The sequence below is a fragment of the Schistocerca gregaria genome, chromosome 2 (genome assembly GCF_023897955.1).
Source record: "Schistocerca gregaria isolate iqSchGreg1 chromosome 2, iqSchGreg1.2, whole genome shotgun sequence".
NCBI classification, from domain to species: domain Eukaryota; kingdom Metazoa; phylum Arthropoda; class Insecta; order Orthoptera; family Acrididae; genus Schistocerca; species Schistocerca gregaria.
In genome coordinates this window covers 543,129,788-543,152,739 of record NC_064921.1, presented here as the reverse complement: position 1 = coordinate 543,152,739, position 22,952 = coordinate 543,129,788, and the positions used below count along the sequence as shown (strand labels likewise).

General features: G+C 41.9%; 1 protein-coding gene across 1 annotated transcript in view; it reads right to left on the bottom strand.

Moving 5' to 3' along the window:
* LOC126335871 (uncharacterized) overlaps nucleotides 1–22,952 on the bottom strand; it is a 1,498,073-nt gene that overhangs the window by 561,670 nt on the left and 913,451 nt on the right. The window contains exon 4 of the mRNA XM_049999344.1: nucleotides 3,396–3,477. Coding sequence (XP_049855301.1) covers nucleotides 3,396–3,477 — 82 coding nt within the window. The remainder of the gene's footprint in view (nucleotides 1–3,395; nucleotides 3,478–22,952) is intronic.

Sequence of the window (22,952 nt, the reverse complement as noted above, 5' to 3'; positions counted from 1 at the left end):
CTTGTTATGATAGGTACTTCCCTGACACGTAAACACGTTCTCTGACACTAATAACTGACACTCCCTTACACTTCACTCGAATTTCTGCTACGGGAAATTTTTTTTTATAAATGCAATTAGTATGGCTTCAAAAGTGGGTGTGCTGAAGATTCTTGCCGTTTGCGATTGACGTGTAGCAGCAATTATGGAACTGCTTTCTTCAGTGTTGGGAAATGTTTTACTGTGTTTGTCGTATTATTATCACGCAAGTGCTGTTTTCTCTTCAGCTGCAAGTGTGGTGGCTTATTTGGTACTTTAATTAATGTAGGTATTACATTCCATACAAGTTTCCGACGTTCTACGTTCACTGACTTGCTGTAAGTGCAGCGAACAAAACTTCGCCTTGTTGGTTAGATAAACGACGTCTGTATGCAGAAGGTCGAGTCTTCTGGTGTTTACTAGCATTTCTTAATTGTTCAAGGATATCGACATTTTTCAGTAAATATCGATCCGTTACAAGAGACTCGTAAATAAACTGTTCTGTAATGTACCGTTTAATGCCTCCCCGAGTCCTTAGAAAACTGAAGAAAGAGAAATGTGTTGTTGGTTTTTAGCTACTGTCAGTTTTATGGCACTACACATGCTCTCTGTTGTAAAAACGATGTTAAGAAATCAGTATAATCGATACTATTGGCACTCATTCCATTTCCTATTAAGAAGGGTAGCTTTTTGACCGCTTGGCTGGCTGCTATCGCAGTGGGTACAAAATCGAGACTTAGTATCGTGTCCGTAATGTAAGAAGTGGTAGATATGATGTGTGTACAGGGCACCAAGGACGAGCGTCCAGTGTACACAGTGAGGTCATATACTGGGTAGAACATACCCACCCAACGAGACACCGCTACGTAACAGACGAGACTCGCAGTCCCCAGAGATCAGCTATTACAGGCTTAAGGTTTGGTACAGAAGTTTCCAGTTCCATTTATTTCCTACTAATGTCACTGTGGTGGATTCAGGGTGATGTGTCTACAATTGAAAAGACCAAGGCGCACTCACTGCCAGGTATTTGTTATAAGAAATCGTTGATCACCCATCTTTCTACTCACAAAGATGTTACGTCATCTGTGATGACTTAAAAGGCACGCGTGCGTAATCGTAAGTGCTATCAGACACTCAAACATTTTTCACTTGTGTTCTGCTGACTGCGCTAATATGCGGAAGAATCGAAAGAAGCATTGGAGTAGTAACTGGTATGGGTCAATTTGGATTCAGTAAAACAACCAGTGGCAGAAATATGCTTAGTAATGGAAGGTAGAGTAAAAAATACGAATAATAGCAAGAGCCCTTAATGGGATCTGCTGATGGCCAGGAATATTTCGTCAGTGCCACGTGTAATAAAATATTTGAAATTCTCATACGAATGGATGTGCACTACAGAAACATGCAAATATTCCATATTGTCGAGAAAAAAAATTGGGATTAGTCAAAGTGGTAAGTCAAGAACGGTATGTATGTTGAAATGAGTATAGTACAGGGCTGTAAATTTGATTTAACTTGTTCATAAAGTAAAAAATAATGAAAGATGGTGGTAAAGAGGTGAAGAGGTGAAGAGGGGCGCAGCGGAAGTTGGAATTACGTCACAGATGGTTCATAATAGAAGAGAGTATAAAGTCATTTTAAACGAAGCCATCAAACACAAGGCTCGAACAGATCATTTCAAAGAAGTAGGAAAAAAGAAGCGAAAAACTGAAGAGGTTGTGGGAGGAGAAGAGATGAAAAGCCAAGAAGACTTCCTTGCGGTCTATAGTTAGTCAAACTCAGAAAAAAAATTAGAAAGGAAAAGAAAATATCAGAGGAAGAAGAAATATGACACGGGAGCGGGCGCCAATGGTAAGAGTTGCACACGATGTAGCCTGTCTCGTCTTAAGAAAGGGAGGTACAGAACAGTTGGATGCAACAGAAAAATCACAGTATATGGACAGCAACGACTTGCTAAACATCAAAACTGAAGAAGACAGTCTAAAGACTAGCAAGAATTACATCACCTCGGGAGTGACGTTGGATTAGATGGCCAAAGAAATGAAAAAGGAACGTCACAAGCGAATCGGCGAAGGCAAATAAAATCTTTCTTCAATAAAATATTTTATGCATCGTAATGAAGTGAAATTTGTAAAACTGCGCCTGTTTACACATCTTTATAGGAAAACTGGATCTGAAGAAGTGGGAAGCACCTAAACGTGGTTTCAAGCTTGAATGTGGACATGTGTGATTAAACAAGGTACGAAGTTAATGTAAAACCCTAACCATGAAGGAATTAATTGGATACCTGTTAAAGCGTCATCAGATGGTTATGTTCTTAGTGGCCAGAATGGCAAAAGGTATAAAATATTGAGGCATGCAGCATTGGTACATTTGAAAAATATGATCGATGATACTGAGTGTTATAAACATTTGGAGACGATATGGTTAGCAGAGGAACAAATGATGGCATTACACCAGTATAACGGTCGATGCTTACTAATTTTAAGTCCCTGTTTGTGAAGTGTGGAATTTAGTTTTAATGTCGATTAGCTATCCACAGGGAAAATTATTACAACAAATTAACTCAGATATCCCCTCTTGCCCCTTGGACAACGATTTTACTGTACGTCATATATAACCTCCTTTAAAAGAGCTCAAACTGAGAAGAACATTTCAACATGTCGATGCATGTGATGCTTGGGGTAATTACATATATTACGCTCTATGGCAACAAGAATTTAGGTACCTGTAACTACGGTAAGGAAACTTCACCACGAATTTTTATCGTATAGCATCTCTTGAAAAAGAAAGGGGCTAATATCCGAGTGTGTGTGTAATTGTGACATTTTTTTCATTTTCTCCCATTATGCATTTAGAAGGGACTCTTAGAGTATTGACCCATTTTAGTCAGGCCTTCTGAGCCAAATACCAAGCAAACAGGCAATGGGTTGGAGAGTGTCCGAACAGTGAATATTTTGGAGGGGAGTTCCAATTTAGGCATTTGTCTTACAACCAAAACTAACTAAAAACCTTGGTCGGAATCTGGAGTTGAGTACTACTTTTAATTTAATTTGCAAAAAATGTTTAGAGCGTAAGGCATGTGAAAGAGTATTTGTTTATGTGCATACATGACAAAGTAAACAGTATCTGTGTGTTACGTAGTATCATTTTATACCGTTTAAGGCTTTTTCGAGGTTCCTGTCTGAGATAAAAAATTTAATCCCCCTGTTGTTTACAATTTTTTACACTTATCCAGAAGAAACGAAAACTTCACTCGTTAATATGTCTGTTAAGTCAAAATCCGTACGTCATGGATGACGCCAAGCCAACACACAAGAGAGCTTACGCCGCTGCAGTAGCGCAGGCTACAGTAGAGTCATCTGACGGATACATACCGAACGTGTGGCGGCACGTGCCGCCAGATAGCAGCACCTGCAGGATGAGGCCGGCAGAGCGACTGTGCAGCATGCAGCGCCCCTGCGGACACACGGCACAACAGTCGTGCAGCAGCCAAGCGAAGGCAGAGTAGAGAACGATAGAAAAGCTTTAGAAGAACTGCTACGCTAGAGTAACGAGAACAGTGCATCATGAAAGTACAGGTTTCAAGTAAAAATTACAGTACAAGCGTCATGTAGCTGCAGAGGGCGAGAAGAAGCAGATTGTTTTCCCTGCAATGAGATAGTTACGTAACATTTCATTTTATTAAAAAAAAAGACCTACATAAACATTAGCAGATGTCATGATGAAACATAAATATTGTGATGAATATTGTCATAGTCATAAAACAGTGTCTCAAAAACAAAACTTACAAGTTGGATACATACAACATAAAACAGAAAGCATGAAACAAATATAAATAGAGATACAAATGCAAAAACAGAATTGTGTGAGACTTTCCTTAAATGTGAGAGAGCGTACTTGATAAACATTTATCTGCCATCTTCAAACAATTACACATTACAGAAGTCAAGTTTTACTTGACTGTCATGTGCGTGTGGTTGAATTTCTTGCGGGTCAGACACTGACATCATCAAGCCCTAGCTGCTACGTAAGCGTTCCAAATTATATAATTTGACACATAATTCACCAGACAGAACTGACTTAAAAGAAACAGGACTATTCTGCATTGTATTTTAAAGAATACATAGAGTAAAAGCTACATGGAAACATAGTGCAACAGAATGTAGACGTCTGCTCCCACACATTGCTTGGCAAACTCTTTCCATTATTAGTTTTATTTTATGGCGCTTATATTCTTTTTTACCAAACAAATGGATATAAATGAAGCGTCAGTGGTCTGTTGAAAAAATAGCGACCACAATCTAGTTCACGTAACTCTACCAGACTTCCCTTGAAGCGAGATCGAGGAATCGCAGTGAAAATACGACTTTAGGATCAGGATTTAAATCCTACTAAAGCTATTTTTTATTTTTGGATTTGGTTTTGCCGGTCTCTGAACAGTCCCAGAGGAACTCGGAATAAGTGGTTTCACTTCGAACATTACTTGATAAGAACTCACCCAGGTGCCACCTGAAAATCATGCTGTACACTGGCATGAAATAAACCCTTCTGTGACAAGCTATTTTTCTGAGTAACCAGCATTCAGGAGTCTTCGATCCTTTCAAGTAAAGTATTGAAATACTGTACACTGTTCTCTATGAAGTAGAGAAAAACTGGGAAAACCAGCAATAGCTTTCGATAACCCGCACACTAGACCGAGGCGCTGCACACTGTTTGCATTATCCGTAACGGACAAACACTGCGAAAGTAGGGCGCGAAAGTACAAAGAGGACGATTCCCACGTCGAGAGAGCCCTCCAATATGCAAATCAAACAACAATGGCGACAACGAGCAGCCCTGATTTTTTGAGTTAGCCTGACTATAACTACGTCAGTGCTACTCCAACCTACTACGCATAAATGGATTATCCTTACATCACTGTACTTGCTACCATACCACCCAATAAAATAAAAACCACCTAATAAATAAATGAAATAAAAAGAGAATAAAGGAATTTATTTCTTCGAACATATCAATAGCGTTCTCCAAAACCTACGAAAGAAAGATATGTTTCGTTGTTTTTCCAAAGTCTCTCCTCTGGTAATAACTTGTTTCTCGAGGACCTTAGCGTCTGCTAAAACCAAAATCGTGCTCACGTAGTCAACTTTCAATTTTCCACTTATAAAATACTCTTGTGAGTAGAGAGCTATTTTTGAGACATGTGAAATAAGACTTACCTTGGGACCAATTCCCACATGTTTTAGGTCTTAATTTCTTCGGAATCGTAATAATAAATTTTATGTTCGAAAACCGCTGGATTTTTGGCAGCTCCACATTAACGAACGTGCACAGTTCTTGTTCCACACAGTGGCCTGACATCCGTCAGTGCTCTACAGGTATTTCACCAGTACCTCACACATTGGCGTTTGTTCCTTTAGAGTTCATACAAAGGGCTTTGAAATTTACAATTATTACAACTCTCCAATTGTCTTCTTGCATCATGCCCAACTTGTTAATTAGACAGGAGTTGGAATACAAAGTATGGTATCCATCTTCAGTCCTAATTTTCGACATGCATTATCTAGTTATCTTTTACCACCCATAATCATTGTTTTCCTTGTTTTTTGTTCCATAAAACATTTGTTTATTAGTCCTTGTTCAGCATCTGTTTCAATTGTCTCTTCGTCCTGTATTCTTTAGCTTTTCTACAATACCTGACAATTTCGTTTCCGTATTTCCTATATACTGCTGTTGACTTCGAACATCATTGTCTTTTCTCTGTTAATTCCAGTATCTAATTTGGTTCTTTTATGTCTTTCCAAAACCCAGTACCTCTTTTTGCTGGTTGCTTCACCTCTTTTAGTGCCATTCTATCAGTTTTCCGCGCCAGTAATTCCATGAAAAGTAATTATTTCTTTCGCATCATGGTCTTCCAATACAGCGTTAGTACCTGGTTCCTTCAGCTTGTGTAGTTTCTAAGATTTCACAAGCTACGGGCAATAACAATGTCAGCACTGGGATAACTTTTCCAATCCTTAACTTGATTCTTGAATCTTTGTTTTATCAGACTACTGTCAAACCGATTTCCTCTTTGATTACCTGGCTTTTTCCACCAATACTGCTTTGTGAAATATTTTTCGTAAAGTTCTTTCGCGAACACTAAATGGCATCTAGGCATAATTGTATTAACCCCTCTTCCCTCTCATTTCACTTACCGAGATGGAATTTTTTGTACTTGTATAAAATTTTCACTTGATGCTGAGGCAAGCCCCATCAGCCTCTCTTATAGCTGTGTGGAAGTCAAATTGGGTAGTAAAGAAGACGGAGAGAATGAAAGATCTGATATGAAATGTGGTGCTTTACAAATATCTTAAAAATTGGGCACACAGGTACAGTTATGATATACAGAGCAGTTACAAACAATAGGAGAAGAGGCAGGAACTCCACTGCGGCCTCTATAGGGACACTTGTGAGAGACGCGCTTTGCAATGTGCAGGGAAAACTGAGAAAAGAGAAAATACCACTATCTCACTGTGTAAGACTGCGTCTTTTAAAACGGCAATGAAAAAATTTGATGACATTTTCTCTTTTTTTATCAGCGTAATCTGTCCGATATAGACGTTCTGCAGTGCACCATCTAAGGCTGGTATTTCTTCTTCACTGGACTTGTGACTTCTTACAAATCCGTTTACGGATACAGGCGTTAGTAAGAAATTGTCAAATATCATGAATGCGGTAGGAGCCCGAACAACTCGCACTTAAAATCCCTCAATTGTTCCATTGCACCATTCCTTTGTTGTAACGAAACACTGTATGTTTCTTTTGAAATCCAAACAACTTCTCTGAGAGTTCTGATGAATTGTGCAGCATTAACCAATTACAACGAGAAAAAAACAACTTTTTAATACTTTTTAGGTACTAAATTCGTATCTGACATCATTTTTTCTGTCATTTACTGATTTGTCATAATGTCTTTTCGATGTAAACTAGAAAATACGAAAAAAGAAATACATGTAAGTAATTTAGTTTCTCAACTCGAAAAGAGTTTAGGTCTTTCTGTCTTCTCATTAAAGCATCTCGCATAGCTTTCTATACGTTGAAGTCTCTGCTATACTTCTCGGCGAAGCGGCCAGAGGTATTCGCCCGTCACACTGGTATTCCAGCGGGGTCTGGCGCCGCGTTTTCATCACTTCAAAGTCTTGATGGAAATGCTCCTCTTTGTCTTGACTGACTTACCAGAGTTTTCAGGGGACACAAAATCAAGATCAATGTTCAGAAAGTGTATGTTGAAGCTCATCAAACAGGCGACATGTTAGTGACAAAAATTAATATAAAGTGTGTCTTCTCTTTAGCCTCAGAATTTATTAACAAGTTCCTTGAACGATGCACAAATTATGGAACATCTCTTTCCGAATGCAGGACCAACAAAGATGCGCGGTTTCAGTTTAGCTGCTGACATATGAGTAACCTTCCCCGTTTCTTTTAATTCATTAGGGTCAACTTAATATGCAGAGATGGTAACAAAATTTTTAGGATATATGAGGTTCTAGCACAAAAAAAACAACAACAGTGAAACAGATTGTCATGGATGTTACGATACATGGTCTACTAACCAGTGTATCCACTTCAGAATGTCATGAACTAAGAAAGTATACCAGACATGCCGTGTGCAAGTACTTGCCCTGATGGGCAATTCCGTATCGATCGGCCGCCGTGTCATCCACTGGCAATGGCGTCACTCTAATGCGGTATGAGGGGCGTGGGGTCAGTACAGCCCTCTAACTGTCGAACTCAGATTCCGAGCCCTTGGAGCCGCCGCTACTTCACACTCAGGTATCTCCTCAGCTGGCATCGCAAGGCTCAGTGCAACGCGTTCCAGTCCTCCCACCAACAATAAAACTTCTCCAAATATCGAGAATTAAACCCGGGTCCTCTGCGTAACAGCCAGACACGATAAGCACTTAGCTAGGAGCCAGACATTGAAACAAAGTATTAAGTATAAATTAATTCGCTAAAAATGAGTTTTTATATAGTGATTGTTAATCATAAAATTGGTGCCTGATACATCTACATCTACATCCATACTCCGCAAGCCACCTGACGGTGTGTGGCGGCGGGTACTTTCAGTACCTCTATCGGTTCTCCCTTCTACTTCAGTCTCGTATTGTTCGTGGAAAGAACGATTGTCGGTATCTACATCTACATCTACATCTACATCCGTACTCCGCAAGCCACCTGACGGTGTGTGGCGGAGGGTACCCTGAGTACCTCTATCGGTTCTCCCTTCTATTTCAGTCTCGTATTGTACGTGGAAAGAAGGATTGTCGGTATGCTTCTGTGTGGGCTCTAATCTCTCTGATTTTATCCTCATGGTCTCTTCGCGAGATATACGTAGGAGGGAGCAATATACTGCTTGACTCTTCGGTGAAGGTATGTTCTCGAAACTTCAACAAAAGCCCGTACCGAGCTACTGAGCGTCTCTCCTGCAGAGTCTTCCACTGGAGTTTATCTATCATCTCCGTAACGCTTTCGCAATTACTAAATGATCCTGTAACGAAGCGCGCTGCTCTCCGTTAAATCTTCTCTATCTCTTCTATCAACCCTACCTGGTGCGGATCCCACACTGCTGAGCAGTATTCAAGCATTGGGCGAACAAGCGTACTGTAACCTACTTCCTTTGTTGTCGGATTGCATTTCCTTAGGATTCTTCCAATGAATCTCAGTCTGGCATCTGCTTTACCGACGATCAACTTTATATGATCATTCCATTTTAAATCACTCCTAATGCGTACTCCCAGATAATTTATGGAATTAACTGCTTCCAGTTGCTGACCTGCTATTTTGTAGCTAAATGATAAGGGACCTATCTTTCTATGTATTCGCATCACATTACACTTGTCTACATTGAGATTCAATTGCCATTCCGTGCACCATGCGTCAATTCGCTGCAGATCCTCCTGCATTTCAGTACAATTTTCCATTGTTGCAACCTCTCGATACACCACAGCATCATCTGCAAAAAGCCTCAGTGAACTTCCGATGTCATGTATGACTCTGTGTGGGCTCTAATCTCTCTGATTTTGTCCTCATGATCTCTTCGCGAGATATACGTAGGAGGGAGCAATATACTGCTTGACTCTTAGGTGAAGTATGTTCAACAAAAGCCTGTACCGAGCTACTGAGCGTCTCTCCTGCAGAGTCTTCCACTGGAGTTTATCTATCATCTCCGTAACGCTTTCGCGATTACTAGATGATCCTGTAACGAAGTGCGCTGCTCTCCGTTGGATCTTCTCTATCTCTTCTATCAACCCTATCTGGTACGGATCCCACACTGGTGAGCAATATTCAAGCAGTTGGCGAACGAGTGTACTCTAACCTACTTCCTTTGTTTTCGGATTGTATTTACTTAGGATTCTTCCAATGAATCTCATTCTGGCATCTGCTTTACCAACGATCAACTTTATATGATCATTCCATTTTAAATCACTCCTAATGCGTACTCCCAGATAATTTATGGAATTAACTGTTTCCAGTTGCTGACCTGCTATATTGTAGCTAAGTGATAAAGGATCTTTCCTTATATGTATTCGCAGCACATTACACTTGTCTACATTGAGATTCAGTTGCCAATCCCTGCACCATGCGTCAATTCGTTGCAGATCCTTTGCAGACTTTTTTGTTATCGTATTAGGACTCACAAAAAAAAAACAAAAAAAAAAACAAGACAGTAAGTCACTCTGATCGACAAGGTGTTTTACATCTTTAGCGTGTGTTAGTGATTTATGCGTTGTGAGTTAATCAATAAGAAAGAAGGTCTTCCACGCCCGGAGACACTGACACTGGGCGTGTAGTCTCTGGCGAATGAACGACCACCATCGACTTCTCCTCTCCCCTTTGGTGATTCTTCCGTTTCCGGTGTGAAGTGGGTGTCTCATGTCGCATCCTCTGTAAAAGTGAGCTGCAACGCCACACTGTCCCCCTTCTCTATATTAAATGCAAATTCAGAAAGGCACGCCCGATTTCAGTCGTCAGTTTCTTAGCTATATAAAATGAAGACGCAGCCTCTACATAGTTCAACATCAAAGTTTCAGTTGAAATTTGTTATTCATAACTGTTCAGGGTACGGTATTCCGATTTAACGAAAGCGACACAACGCGAAAACTTGGAGATGCCCATACATGTAACACTGTTCCGCAGATCAAGTTTACACCGTGGGTAACACGTAGACCTATCAAGGTATCATAATTTTTTTGATATCAACGTCTTTACCAAGCTGAGGTAATCACACCCTTGAAACTGTACACTAGAACAGAAAAGAGATGAAACTGTGAGGGCAGACGTGGCTATTGATAGGTGAAACAGTAACTCACGACACTCGTAAATTAATTGGGAAATATTACGAGCTGCGAGCCGAGAGGAAGGAATCAAACAAGTATCGGTTGTTTTTATTCCGACTGTCAGCACAAAGGGAGTCACTGCACAGTTGCACATTTACGCGTGGAAGAGTTCTCCAGATTCCAGCCAGTGGGTCAGAAAATTCTCCATCACGAATCTAAAGAGAATACATATAAAATATGTACTATTCTACTAGTAATATTCCATACATACTTTCTGATCAAAAGTATCCGGGCACCTTTAAGGAGACATTACTTTCGTCCGTGGTCAGTAACGATTATATCAAGGCAAAACATGAGCCTTTCGAAGAATGGTTGGATGTTCACAGTATGTTATTGGCTGTTCTCTTGTGCCACAAAGATTGTGCAGATTGTGCGTTTAGGAAATGCCTCCCTGTCGGGGTCACACTCAGTGGTGTGTATGAAATATACGTGCACTGATCAGCTGAAGATTACGCAGCACCTTTTCCTTTTTCGAACCGTTTTTATCGTGAAAGATTCACCTCAGTTAACTCACAGATTCCATATGTGGAAATTTTGCAATAAAACGTCCACAACGACACATTCAGAGAAACTGAACATTACTTAGTTATATATGAGCATTGGTCTCTGCCTTGCGGTCGTGATTTTGCTCATAGCGAAAAACCAATATATGTTGTTGTTCAGTGCGAATAACGCTGTGTATTCTTCATCGAAAATGTAAGTAACACCAGTCTAAAGCAATTAACCTCACGAATACTTTAGTGGGTAACTTCTCTGATGTGCAGAAACGTATCACAGAAAACACCACTAAAAGGGTACAGTTCACATAATGGTGAATGTTTCATTGCAATGAATACAACAAAAGGAAGGGTGTGTGCTGGTAAGTGCCTCCTGGAGACGGAGCAGTTAAGTACCTTGCACAGTTCATTAAAATCCAGGTACTATTCTTGGCTAACAAAATACAAAATCAAGTAATCTGCGTGTTGTTTTGAGGCCACAAATAAGAACGACGAGCATATGGATTAAGTTTAAGCTTCGTCTTCATAAGCAGTTACAATCAAATTTTACGAGTGAAAATGAATAAACGGTGCACCCAAAATACGCAATGTAGCTGAGTTCGTCTTGTTGCCATTTAATACTGTATTTCGCAAAATTCTCGATATATCACTGTTGAGTTAGTCCTTATGGCTCAACGCCTCATTACCGGATGTCCCGGAATAAGCGCCCAAACTCTTCTCCATGCGATATGACCCCGTATTTTAGACAAAAATACCCTCCTTGAAATCTGGTGCGATCGATTACTCCCGAGAAAAAGTGTAATAACGTATTTCATGTATCAACAGTGCAGGAATGGGAGCATCTTCATGGATGTCTCCCATTTCACAGAGACAGTGGATAATTTCATGTCGTAGCAAAATAATGACATTGTAGTTCCGATTATCAAAGATACTGAGTTTCAGCTCTCTCACTCCTAATGAACTGAACTTTATCGTAACATGCGAAGATATGATGCTATAAAGCTATCATCAAACTAAAGGATGGTTTAAATGCCCCTGTGACATACCGATTGGAGGTAGTATGCCGTTGTCTTCCTTCGAACTCTGCACTGACGTATGAATTGTAGGGGAACCTACATTGTAAAGTGGACCCTGAACTATGGGGAATCTCGGAATTTTTCAAGTTAACATATGTTGCCTGTGAAACTTCCTGGCAGATTATAACTGTGTGCCGGACCGAGACTCGAACTCCGGACCTTGGCCTTTCAATCTGTAGCGGAGTGTGCGCTCAGATGGTAGAGCACTTGCCCGCGAAAGGCATAGGTCCCGAGTTCGAGTCTCGGTCCGGCACACAGTTTTAATCTGCCAAGAATTTTCATATCAGCGCACGTTCCGCTGCAGAGTGAAAATCTCATTCTGGAAAAATCCCCCAGGCTGTGGCTAAGCCATGTCTCCGCAATATCCTTTCTTTCAGGAGTGCTAGTTCTGCAAGGTTCGCAGGAGAGCTACTGTAAAGTTTGGAATGTAGGAGACAAGGTACTGGCAGAAGTCAGGCTGTGAGGACCCGGCGTGAGTCGTGCTTGGGTAGCTCAGAAGGTAGAGCACCTGCCCGTGAAAAGTAAAGGTCCCGAGTTCGAGTCTCGGTCCGGCACACAGTTTTAATCTGTCAGGAAGTTTCACATCAGCGCACGCTCTATTGCAGAGTGAAAATCTCTATATGTTGCCTGTGTTGAGACACGTGACAGAGGGGGGATCGATAGCGAGAAAGGAGGATTGTGACATAGACAGAGAGAGGCAGGGAGGAGAAGGTGGACAAAGAGAGAGGGAGGAAAGATGGACAGAGAGTTTGTTGAGTACAAGGAGGAGGATATGAATGTAGATTTGGGGGAGAGGAGAGGGACAGAAAGAGTTGGGGGGAGAGGACAGACAGAGAAAGGGGGAGAAGGAGATGTACAGTAAGCAGAAGGAGGAGATGGTCAGAGAGAGGGGTAGGAGAAGATAGAGAGAGCGGGGGAGGAGGGAGAATGTAGGAAGCAGGTGGTAAGTGTATGGGGGTAGTGGCCAGGTGCCAATAAAGATGAGGAGGAGGAGATGAACTAAGAGAGGGGGAAGAAGATATGGTCGGAGAGAGGGGCTGGAGCAGTGGACAAGGAAAGGGGGAGGAGGATACGAAGAGACAGAATGGTTAGAATGAGATGGAGAGATAGGGTTAGGAGGAAGAGGTGGACACAGAGACAGAGGGAGCAAAAGGTGCACAAAGAGAATGGGGAGGAGGAGATGTGTGAAAAAGACAGGTGCTGAACAAAAATACGGAAACGCCGCGAGAAATGGATACTTGAATATGAATGCAGATGCTAGCAAACCTTGCAAGTTGCGCTATTGTATTTAACGACGAATGGCCCCTATGCAATGTCCTCAATCGTTATATGTTCCAGTCATGGTCACAACTGCGTACTATGCACTTGTTAGTGCATTATGTCGGAGCTAAGTGAATTCGCACACGGGCAAATTGTCGGTGGTCGTATGCGACCGTTATCAAGGTAGCCGAAGTGTTGGTATTTAGAGACACACCATATCGAAGATTTGTACCGCATACAGGGTAAGCGGAAGATCATCATCCACTACGTCACAATGGGGACGAGAATTTGTTGAGTGATTGTGACAGATGGTCACTGAAAACGATTGTGAAGGGAAATAGGAGGACGACACCTGCTGAACTGCATGTCACGCTTGCGAACCTTGTCAGCTTCAAAACAACTCGGAACTCCGTAAGATGCCATTTACAGAGCGAGCTGGGACTCCAAAACCACACATCGTCGATGCAAAATACTCGTAACAGAGAAACGCGGTGCCGAAGCCATAAGACCTGGCTGTGGAGCAATGGGAGGAAGTCATTTGGGCGGATGAGCTTTTTTTTTTCTTTTACAGTGTTTCCAATTTCTGACCGAGATTAGGTCCATCGGTACTCTGGAATGCGGAATAACTGCCAAGGGTTATGTGATCATTTTGGATGATACAGTGGCTGATACAATGTTTCTTCCCCAATGGTGATGCTGCATTACAAGACGACACAACCCCTGTTCACACAGCTAGCATACTTTTTTTGATTGGTTTTGTCAGGACTAGGATGAATTGTCGCATCTCTCCTGGCACCGAAGTCACCAGATCTGAATATTAGTTATCCTGCACGGTCTACTTTGCAGATAAGTGTACGACATTTCATCCACCTTCAGCATTACTTGTTATTCCGCAAGCCGTTCGATACAGTTCCCCACAGTCGTTTAATGAACAAAGTAAGAGCATAAGGACTATCAGACCAATTGGGTGATTGGATTGAAGAGAACGCAGCATGTCATTATCAATGGAGAGAAGTCCCCCGAAGTAACAGTGACTTCAGGTGTGTTGCAGGGGAGTGTCATAGGACCGTTCACAATATACATAAATGACCTTGTGAATGATATCGGAAGTTCACTGAGACTTTTTGCAGATGATGCGGTGGTGTATCGAGAGGTTGTAACAATGGAAAATTGTACTGAAATTCAGGAGGATCTGCAGCGAATTGACGCATGGTGCAGGGAATAGCAATTGAATCTCAATGTAGACAAGTGTAATGTGCTGCGAATACATACAAAGATAGATCAATTATCATTTAGCTACAAAATAGCAGGTCAGCAACTGGAAGCAGTTAATTCCATAAATTATCTGGGAGTACGCATTAGGAGTGATTTAAAATGGTATGATGATATAAAGTTGATCGTTGGTAAAGCAAATGCCAGAATGAGATTCACTGGAAGAATCCTAAGGAAATGCAATCCGAAAACAAAGGAAGTAGGTTAGAGTACACTCGTTCGCCAACTGCTTGAATATTGCTCACCAGTGTGGGATCCGTACCAGATAGGGTTGATAGAAGAGATAGAGAAGATCCAACGGTGAGCAGCGCGCTTTGTTACAGGATCATCTAGTAATCGCGAAAGCGTTACGGAGATGATAGATAAACTCCAGTGGAAGACTCTGCAGGAGAGACGCTCAGTAGCTCGGTACGGGCTTTTGTTGAAGTTTCGAGAACACACCTTCACTGAAGAGTGAAGCAGTATATTGCTCCCCCCCCCCCCCCCCCCCCCTACGTATATCTTGCGAAGAGACCATGAGGATAAAATCAGAGAGATTAGAGCCCACACAGAAGCATACCGACAATCGTTCTTTCCACGAACAATACGAGACTGGAATAGAAGGGAGAACCGATAGAGGTACTCAATGTACCCTCCGCCACACACCGTCAGGTGGCTTGCGGAGTATGGATGTAGATGTAGATGTAGACATTGCCACTGTTTTACAGAAAGAATGGCATAAGATCCACTTGGAAACCATACAGGACCTGTACTTATCCATTCCGAGACCACCGGAAGCTGTTTTGATTCGCAACGGTGTACCTGCGTTAGGCATTGCAGTGTGTTGTGTTTTTGTGTATCTATATTTCTGACGAACCTCTGTATGTGCCGGAAACGTGCAACAATGAAGTATACACTAAAAGTAAGTAAAGTCTGTGCCGCGAGCCCGTGACAGTGTTACTGGAGTGACTGCTGGTAGAATTCAGCCATTCTTAGCCGCGGCGCTAGGAGAAGGACGGTGGCGGACCCGTCGCTCCAGCTGTCTTTTACCTCCAACAGTGTTCCTCGGTACTCATTTTGATGACAGTCTGAAGTGGACCTGAAGCCGTCCTAATGGGTCTGGAACGCGGAAAACCCCGCTCCTATCCACCACCGAACCCGGGATCTCCAGCTTCCATGGCTGGAGTTTAGTGATCCACCAGCGAGACTTAGACGGCTCCAAAGTACGTATGCAGTGTACAAGGCAAACAAAATTCTTCTCCAGTGACGCAGACTCCCACGTCCACAGACTTTAAATATGATGATACATTAATTTCTACGAAGCAAGTAAGTAAGTCAGGTAGAGCCGTATGGCATGAGTTGCTGGGAGACACAGAAGGCCAGGTACAGCCGCCTAAGTGGAGAGATGTGTGTGGATACCTGTTAAGTGTAGATGACTGTAATGGTGTACGTTCGTGTGTGTGTGTGTGTGTGTGTGTGTGTGTGTGTGTGTGTGTGTGTGTCTGTGTGTGTGTGTGGTGTAGTGCCGTGTTCGTGATGGAGATGATGAGCGAAGGGAAAAGATGAAATCCCATGCTGGCCCACAGCCACTGCTCTCGAAGAGCATTAAGAGTCCTGCCGAGCTTAATGTCCACATCCTACGGACGGATCACGATCAACATTGCCGGAGACAACACTTCTTGACACACTGCCGAAAAGTTTACAATGTAATCCAGGACATTGTCGCAAATACTTAACGACCAGGTAAAACAACAGTGCTGGTGTCAAACCCGATGGTATCATTTTACTATACTGGATTACTGTGATATTTCTGGTTTTTCCATATGATTTTTCTTTGGTGATAGTTCCCCCCCCCCCCCCCTTCTGTATCGCAGATAGCTTACTGTGTCACAAATTTACTAGCAAGCGATGGATTGTTGAGAAAGCAAGTTTGTGTTCTTCAGATCCGAGTGTGAAGAGCTGGGCGCGAAATTTGGGAGAACTGTACAGAAATGGGACGTCAATCAATTAATCTACAAATTGCGTTAACATTGCCAGTAAAGTCTATACTACTGAACATCTAGCACAACAAGTATCATTTTCAGGGATTATATACCAATCGAATACCTTACTAGATCCTGAAATCCTTTCAACTTTTTGTCGATGCACCCGAAGTAATGATCGAAACTGATTTTCATGTAGTGCACTAAAAATTCGCAGATTACTCTTTGCCGTACTCTTCGTAGTCCTCGTATGCCATCAAGAGAAGCAGGATTAACAATCCCCCAGTTCTGTTTCTTACAACAGCTGCGTAGAAGTGAACAGAAATTTCAAAAAGGCAATTAAATACAGAACAAAGACATATACATGCTACGTGCATAACAACGATTACAGAAAAGTTGGCAAGCAGCTGCAGATGAATGAAGTAACTGTAATACACGTATTTACTGTCACATTTAAGGAACGATGCTACAGAAAGCTATCAAATAGCATACAACCAGATAGGTAGAATGAAAGAGGCTAGAGAAGTAAAGTTCAGAGTAGAAGCCGTATGAGAATGCATGCCGTTCAAAAATTTGTTTAACATACCTGTGAAACAGACATACAACTACAGATACGTAAAGCGCTCCATGGTGTCTGTATGCCGGCGTTATTTGCCTCCTCCATTATAGCGAAGAGGGTGACTGTATAAAACTATGAATGGAGAAACGCTTATACGTAATGTTTCTTCACGAAATGTCGTACAAGTAGATAACAGACACAGGAAATATACATATAGAGGCTTCCAGCCGTTGATAGCTCGAAATAATTTTTTTCCGTGTAACACCACCCAACATCTGAAAATAAATGAGAGTCTATGTTCCAGTCGACGTTTCAGTAGCTCTCTCGTGCTGACGAAAATTCTAGATGTCGACTGAGATCCTTGTGCCCAGTACTTCAAATTTTACCGTGTGGTGCGACATTATGCTCAAAAACAAGCGGCCTACGTCGTCTAAACCATGCACGCATACAGTAGACATAAAACGCCGTTTGGGCACATTCATCAAGCAAAATCTAACGTACATTTATTTCAGAGAGAAGGTCCAATCAATAAAGACGACATTAAGAAGATAAAACCCCCGAAGTCTAAAAGGAGTACCAATTGCTTATTACATCAATGCGTACGTGTTTAAAAGTTCAATGACATAGCGACAGATATTTTTATACCTTAAAATTATGCGAGATAAATAATTTCCATGGCAACATGGCATCTCTAGAGGTTCAGTTTGATTAAAATTGTGTTCTCTGTATAGCCACCTCATGAATCAACGGTGAACTTCCGTTGACAAAACGGTAACAACATTGCGTGACAATGTTTCTCAATCATACAAGGAAGACTCTCGTTGAGGGCGCAAGAAGCATCACAGAGAAGATATTCCGGACTTTGCGACTCTCATGTGTAAGACCGTCGATTTATAGCGACTGAAAATGGAAAATTTACTGATATGTCTGCATCTGAAACACAGAAATACGCTTCGCAGGAGAAGACACATTAAGGCAATTTTCAAGAAGGGTCTGCCTACGAGGGACGTGCAATAAGTATTGCAAATTTTTTCTCGACCAATTTCGGTTGAAAAAATGCGGAATTTGTTTTGAGAGATCTTGGAATATTCCCACTTCACCCCTATAGTTTCACAAAGTTCTGATAGGTCGTGGCGCTATACGTAACCTTGAAAATGACTTCCGTAACGGATGTGCGTTCCACACAGGAAGCTGCCTTTGAGTTCCTTTTGACTGAAAAACAGAGCATCACAGATATTCAGAAGCGCTTGGAGAATGTCTGCTGAGAGCTGGCAGCGAACAAAAGCACTGTGAGTCGTTGGGCGAGGCGTCTGTCATCATAGCAACAAGGTCGCTCAAACCGGTCCGATCTCCCGCTTACCACACGGCCGCCCGTTGCTGTGACTCCTCCAAAGTTGGAACGAGTGGACACTCTCATTCGAGATGATCGAAATGGACGTCTCTTTTGTTTGTGCTGACACACTCGTCCAGCAGTTGGGGTACATAGAGTCGTGTGACCACTGGGTTCCTCGTCGCCTAGAAGAAGACACCGAAGAGAAACGAGAGACCATCTGTGCGGAATTGACTGCGCGTTACGAACCTGATAGCGATGATTTTTAGTAGATCATCGTCACATCCGATGAAACATTGCTTCATCACCTAGACGTGAAGAAAAAGTGTTGCATTACCATTTAAATTCCCTCGTACAATTAATTCATTGCGTTTTAAGCAAGCTATGGCAATCAAATATCGTCATACGAATTGGTCACAAGTTTGGAGAAGATTTTACCCATAAATATTATAGCTACATTACTGGCCATTAAAATTGCTACACCACGAAGATGACGTGCTACAGACGCAAAATTTAACCGACAGGAAGAAGATGCTGTGTGATATGCAAATTATTAGCTTTACAGAGAATTCACACAAGGCTGGCGACGGTGGCGACACCTACAACTTGCTGACATGAGGACAGTTTTCAATAGATTGATCATACACAAACAGCAGTTGACCGGCTTTGCCTGGTGAAACGTTGTTGTGATGCCTCGTGCAAGGAGAAGAAATACGTACCATCACGTTTCCGACTTTGATAAAGTTCGGATTATAGCTTATCGCGATTGCGGTTTATCGTATCGCGACATTGCTGCTCGCGTTGGTCGAGATCCAATGAATGTTAGCAGAATATGGAATCGGTGGGTTCAGGAGAGTAATATGGAAAGCCGTGCTGGCTTGCAACGGCCTCGTATCACTAGCAGTTGAGATGACAGTCACCTTATCCGCACGGCTGTAACGGATGGTGCAGCCACGTCTCAATCCCTGAGGCAGCAGATGGGGACGTTTGCAAGACAACAACCATCTGCACGAACAGTTCGACGACGTTTGCAGAAGCAGGGACTATCAACCCGGAGACCATGGCTGAGGTTACCCTTGACACTGCGTCACAGACAGGAGCGCCTGCGATGGTGTACTCAACGACGAACCTGTGTGCACGAATGTCAAAATGTAGTTTTTTCGGATGAATCCAGGTTCTATTTACAGCATCCTGATGGTCGCATCCGTGTTTGGTGACATCGTGGTGTACGCACTTTGGAAGCGTCTATTCGTCATCGCCATACTGGCGTATCAACTGGCGTGATGGTAAGGTGTGCCATTGGTTACACGTCTCGGTCACGTCTTGTTCGCATTGACGGAACATTGAACAGCGGACGTTACATTTCAGATGTGTTATGACCCGTGGCTCTGCCCTTCATTCGATCCCTGCGAAACCCTTTATTTCAGCAGGATAATGCACGACCGAATGTTGCAGGTCCTGTACGGGCCTTTCTGGATACAGAAAATGTTCGACTGCTGCCCTGACCAGCACATTCTCCAGATCTCTCACCAAATGAAAACATCTGGTGAATGGTGGCCGAGCAACTGGCTCGCCACAATACGCCAGTCACTACTCTTGCTGAACTGTGCTATCGTGTTGAAGCTGCATGGGCAGCTGTACATGTACAGGCCATCGACGCTCTGTTTGACTCAATGCCCAGGCTTTCAAGGCCGTTATTTCGGCCAGAGGTGATTGTTCTGGGCACTGATTTCTCAGGACCTATGCACCGAAATTGCGTGAAAATGTAATGACGTTCCGGTCGAAGTGGCCGTGCGCTGCTAGTCGCTGCAGTCTGGAACCGCGAGACCGCTACGATCGCAGGTTCGAATCCTGCCTCGGGCACGGATGTGTGTGATGTTCTTAAGTTAGTTAGGTTTATCTAGTTCTAAGTTCTAGGGGACTAATGATCTCAGAAGTTGAGTCCCATACTGCTCTGAGCCTTTTTTTTTTTTTTTAATCACATATCAGTTCTAGTATAATATATTTTGGGTAACTCACTTCAGGCAACGGGTGTTTTGCTTCCCTCCGAACAAAAGCGGTGGTTGGGTATGTCAGTTTGGTTCTGACATTGCTTACGTCACTTTAGCACACAGGCTAGTTACTGAGATCCGCATTAAATACTTTTTGATCTCAATCACAGCGGACTGTCTTTCCTATTTCGTGATAATGTCTTGCAACGAGTCGTAAATTTTGACAGCACTTTGGGTACTGTTTATCTCGGCACACCTAATTTGCTACAACCAACGGCGCTCCGGCAATCTCCCATCGTTACGAGTTGGGGGTTTTTTCGTTTCACCCCACCTACATCTGGACGAATATGCTACCTAGAGCACTGGAGACTAATTTTCTTCATATTCACCATCCCAAATACTGTTAGTATCTAATAAAAGGAAAACTCTTTGTTCTGGGTCATAAGCGAGTTCATTATTTCGGAAAAAATCTGGATGACGCATCGGATGAGCAACAGTTTTACTTCCAACTTCAACACTAGTCTACAGATGCTTCACAAGTCACTACATAATGACTGGTGGGAGCTACTTCATACCGGTACTAACTCTTTTATATCCAGTTTCATTCACTTGCAGAACGATGGAAAAATTCTGTAAACCTCGGTAACCAACCTAATCTCTAGCGCACCATTTTCTAAATTTACCTCTACGGAGGTTAATTGTCACAATGTACATTTTTCAATAGGAGAATTAACCAGATCACAACATCAAATTTATACAAAATAGCGTTACCTAATAGATGTTTCACGAGAAGTATATCGTCTCACTCCCAGCGAATTACATTTAAAGTTTCTGAGAAGTCTTGCGTGAGCGGTGCTGATCTGTTGCTATTATAGCACGTCACTGAATTCTTTCCAAGCCTCTTAGCAGGGATGCTGAATAAATATTCTAAACGCTAGGGTAAGACTCTAAGACTTCGTCATAGTTTCTTTCTTTATAGCTCCACGGGATCAGCTGGATTTCAAGGCGCTCAAAAAAAGAAACGCTTAAAGGACACGTATCATAACTTCCACGGATGGTAGGTCCGTATCAATGAAATCCTCTCCGCGTGTTTGTTTCTCGCACTCAAGAAAAATATTCGTGGAAGATTCTAGCCATTCGAGTGCTATATCAAAGAGATTAAGAGAAGTATGTAGTGAAGACAGGGTTTCATGCTTTTTTGTGCCTCAGAGAAGTCAGTACAGACATATAAAAGTTGATACTAACCTTTCAGATGTTTCTCAATTGTCTGGTGTTCCTGGCACTTTGTATCATACGTAAAATGTCTTGGCTTATCTGCAAACTAGAGAACAGCAGCGCATGTGAGTTACTTGAGACATTAATATTTTAGGTTGTTACAGTGTTATCACTGTATTAATATTAAATTTCCACGTCATTATATGTCACACATTACTAGCTAACTTTAAAGAGAAATTAGAAACATCGTTTTAGTTAATTGTTTCTTTGTAAATAATTAGTCAACATGTTTTGTGGAATTGGTTTTAAAAAAATCATAGTTTCATTTCAAAGGATGTTAAGTTTATATCCAGAGCGATAGATTTCAATTTCAACAGATTAATTAACACTCTGTTTTAAAATCGTTACGACAAGTATTCATGATTTAAAAATTCGATTATTTTGATGGTTGATTAAGTCACGGACGCCCACTTAGAATGAAACGGGCGCCATAATTTTTCTTATCTTGCAACAAACATAGCAGCGATTCATCATTTTTCATCTATGAATGCCACAATGCGGCGCTACTGATATTCAGAAGCTTCAAATTTTCAGCGTTATAACATCCAGTCCCAATGTCTGCAGCAACATATAACCGGCCGTAGTAACCCCAACGTTACGATAACCGTCGTGTAAGAAATGAGGAAATGAAACGCGAAACAGAAGTATTCTAATGGATAAGAGACATTTTTTCAACAACATCATAGTCGCCACTGACTGTAGAAATTATTTGTGTTCACTAATGCGATTTTGCCCTTAAGGCTGTCATCAAGTGATACACTGCAAAAGATTGTGCTATAGCACATGTCAAACTATAAAAATCTTCTGACGTGCACGTATGTCATCGTCGGATCTGAGGTTTCTGTAACATAAATACCGACAAACCACTGCTCCTGTACTCTTTACAAGAGAACTCGAAGGGGCTCAGATACGACGATGATGTATGTATACGTCAGAAAGTTTTAAAGTTTAACCTGTGCCAATACACAGTCTCTTGCAACATACCACTCAATAATGGCCTTGAGACCGAAATTGCAGTAGTGAAAATAAGTAATTTCTACAGTGAGTAGCGAGTATGGTGTTCGTTAAGAAGTTTTACATGACTGTGTACATTAATCATGAGAAGCTGATCTACTGAGAGATTTGAAGAGTTCAAAACTAATTATATTTTAGCAGAACGAATGTAACAAACTTGAATGTTACTTCGCTTGAAGTTGTTGCTAGCAATAACAGCAGTCTACCAGGAAGTGAAGTATATGTCGTAATAAGAACTGACCAACGGATGCCGAAAGAGTCATGTCGATAATGTGAAAGAAATGTAAATGATTTAGTTACAACATTACCAGAGTCATATT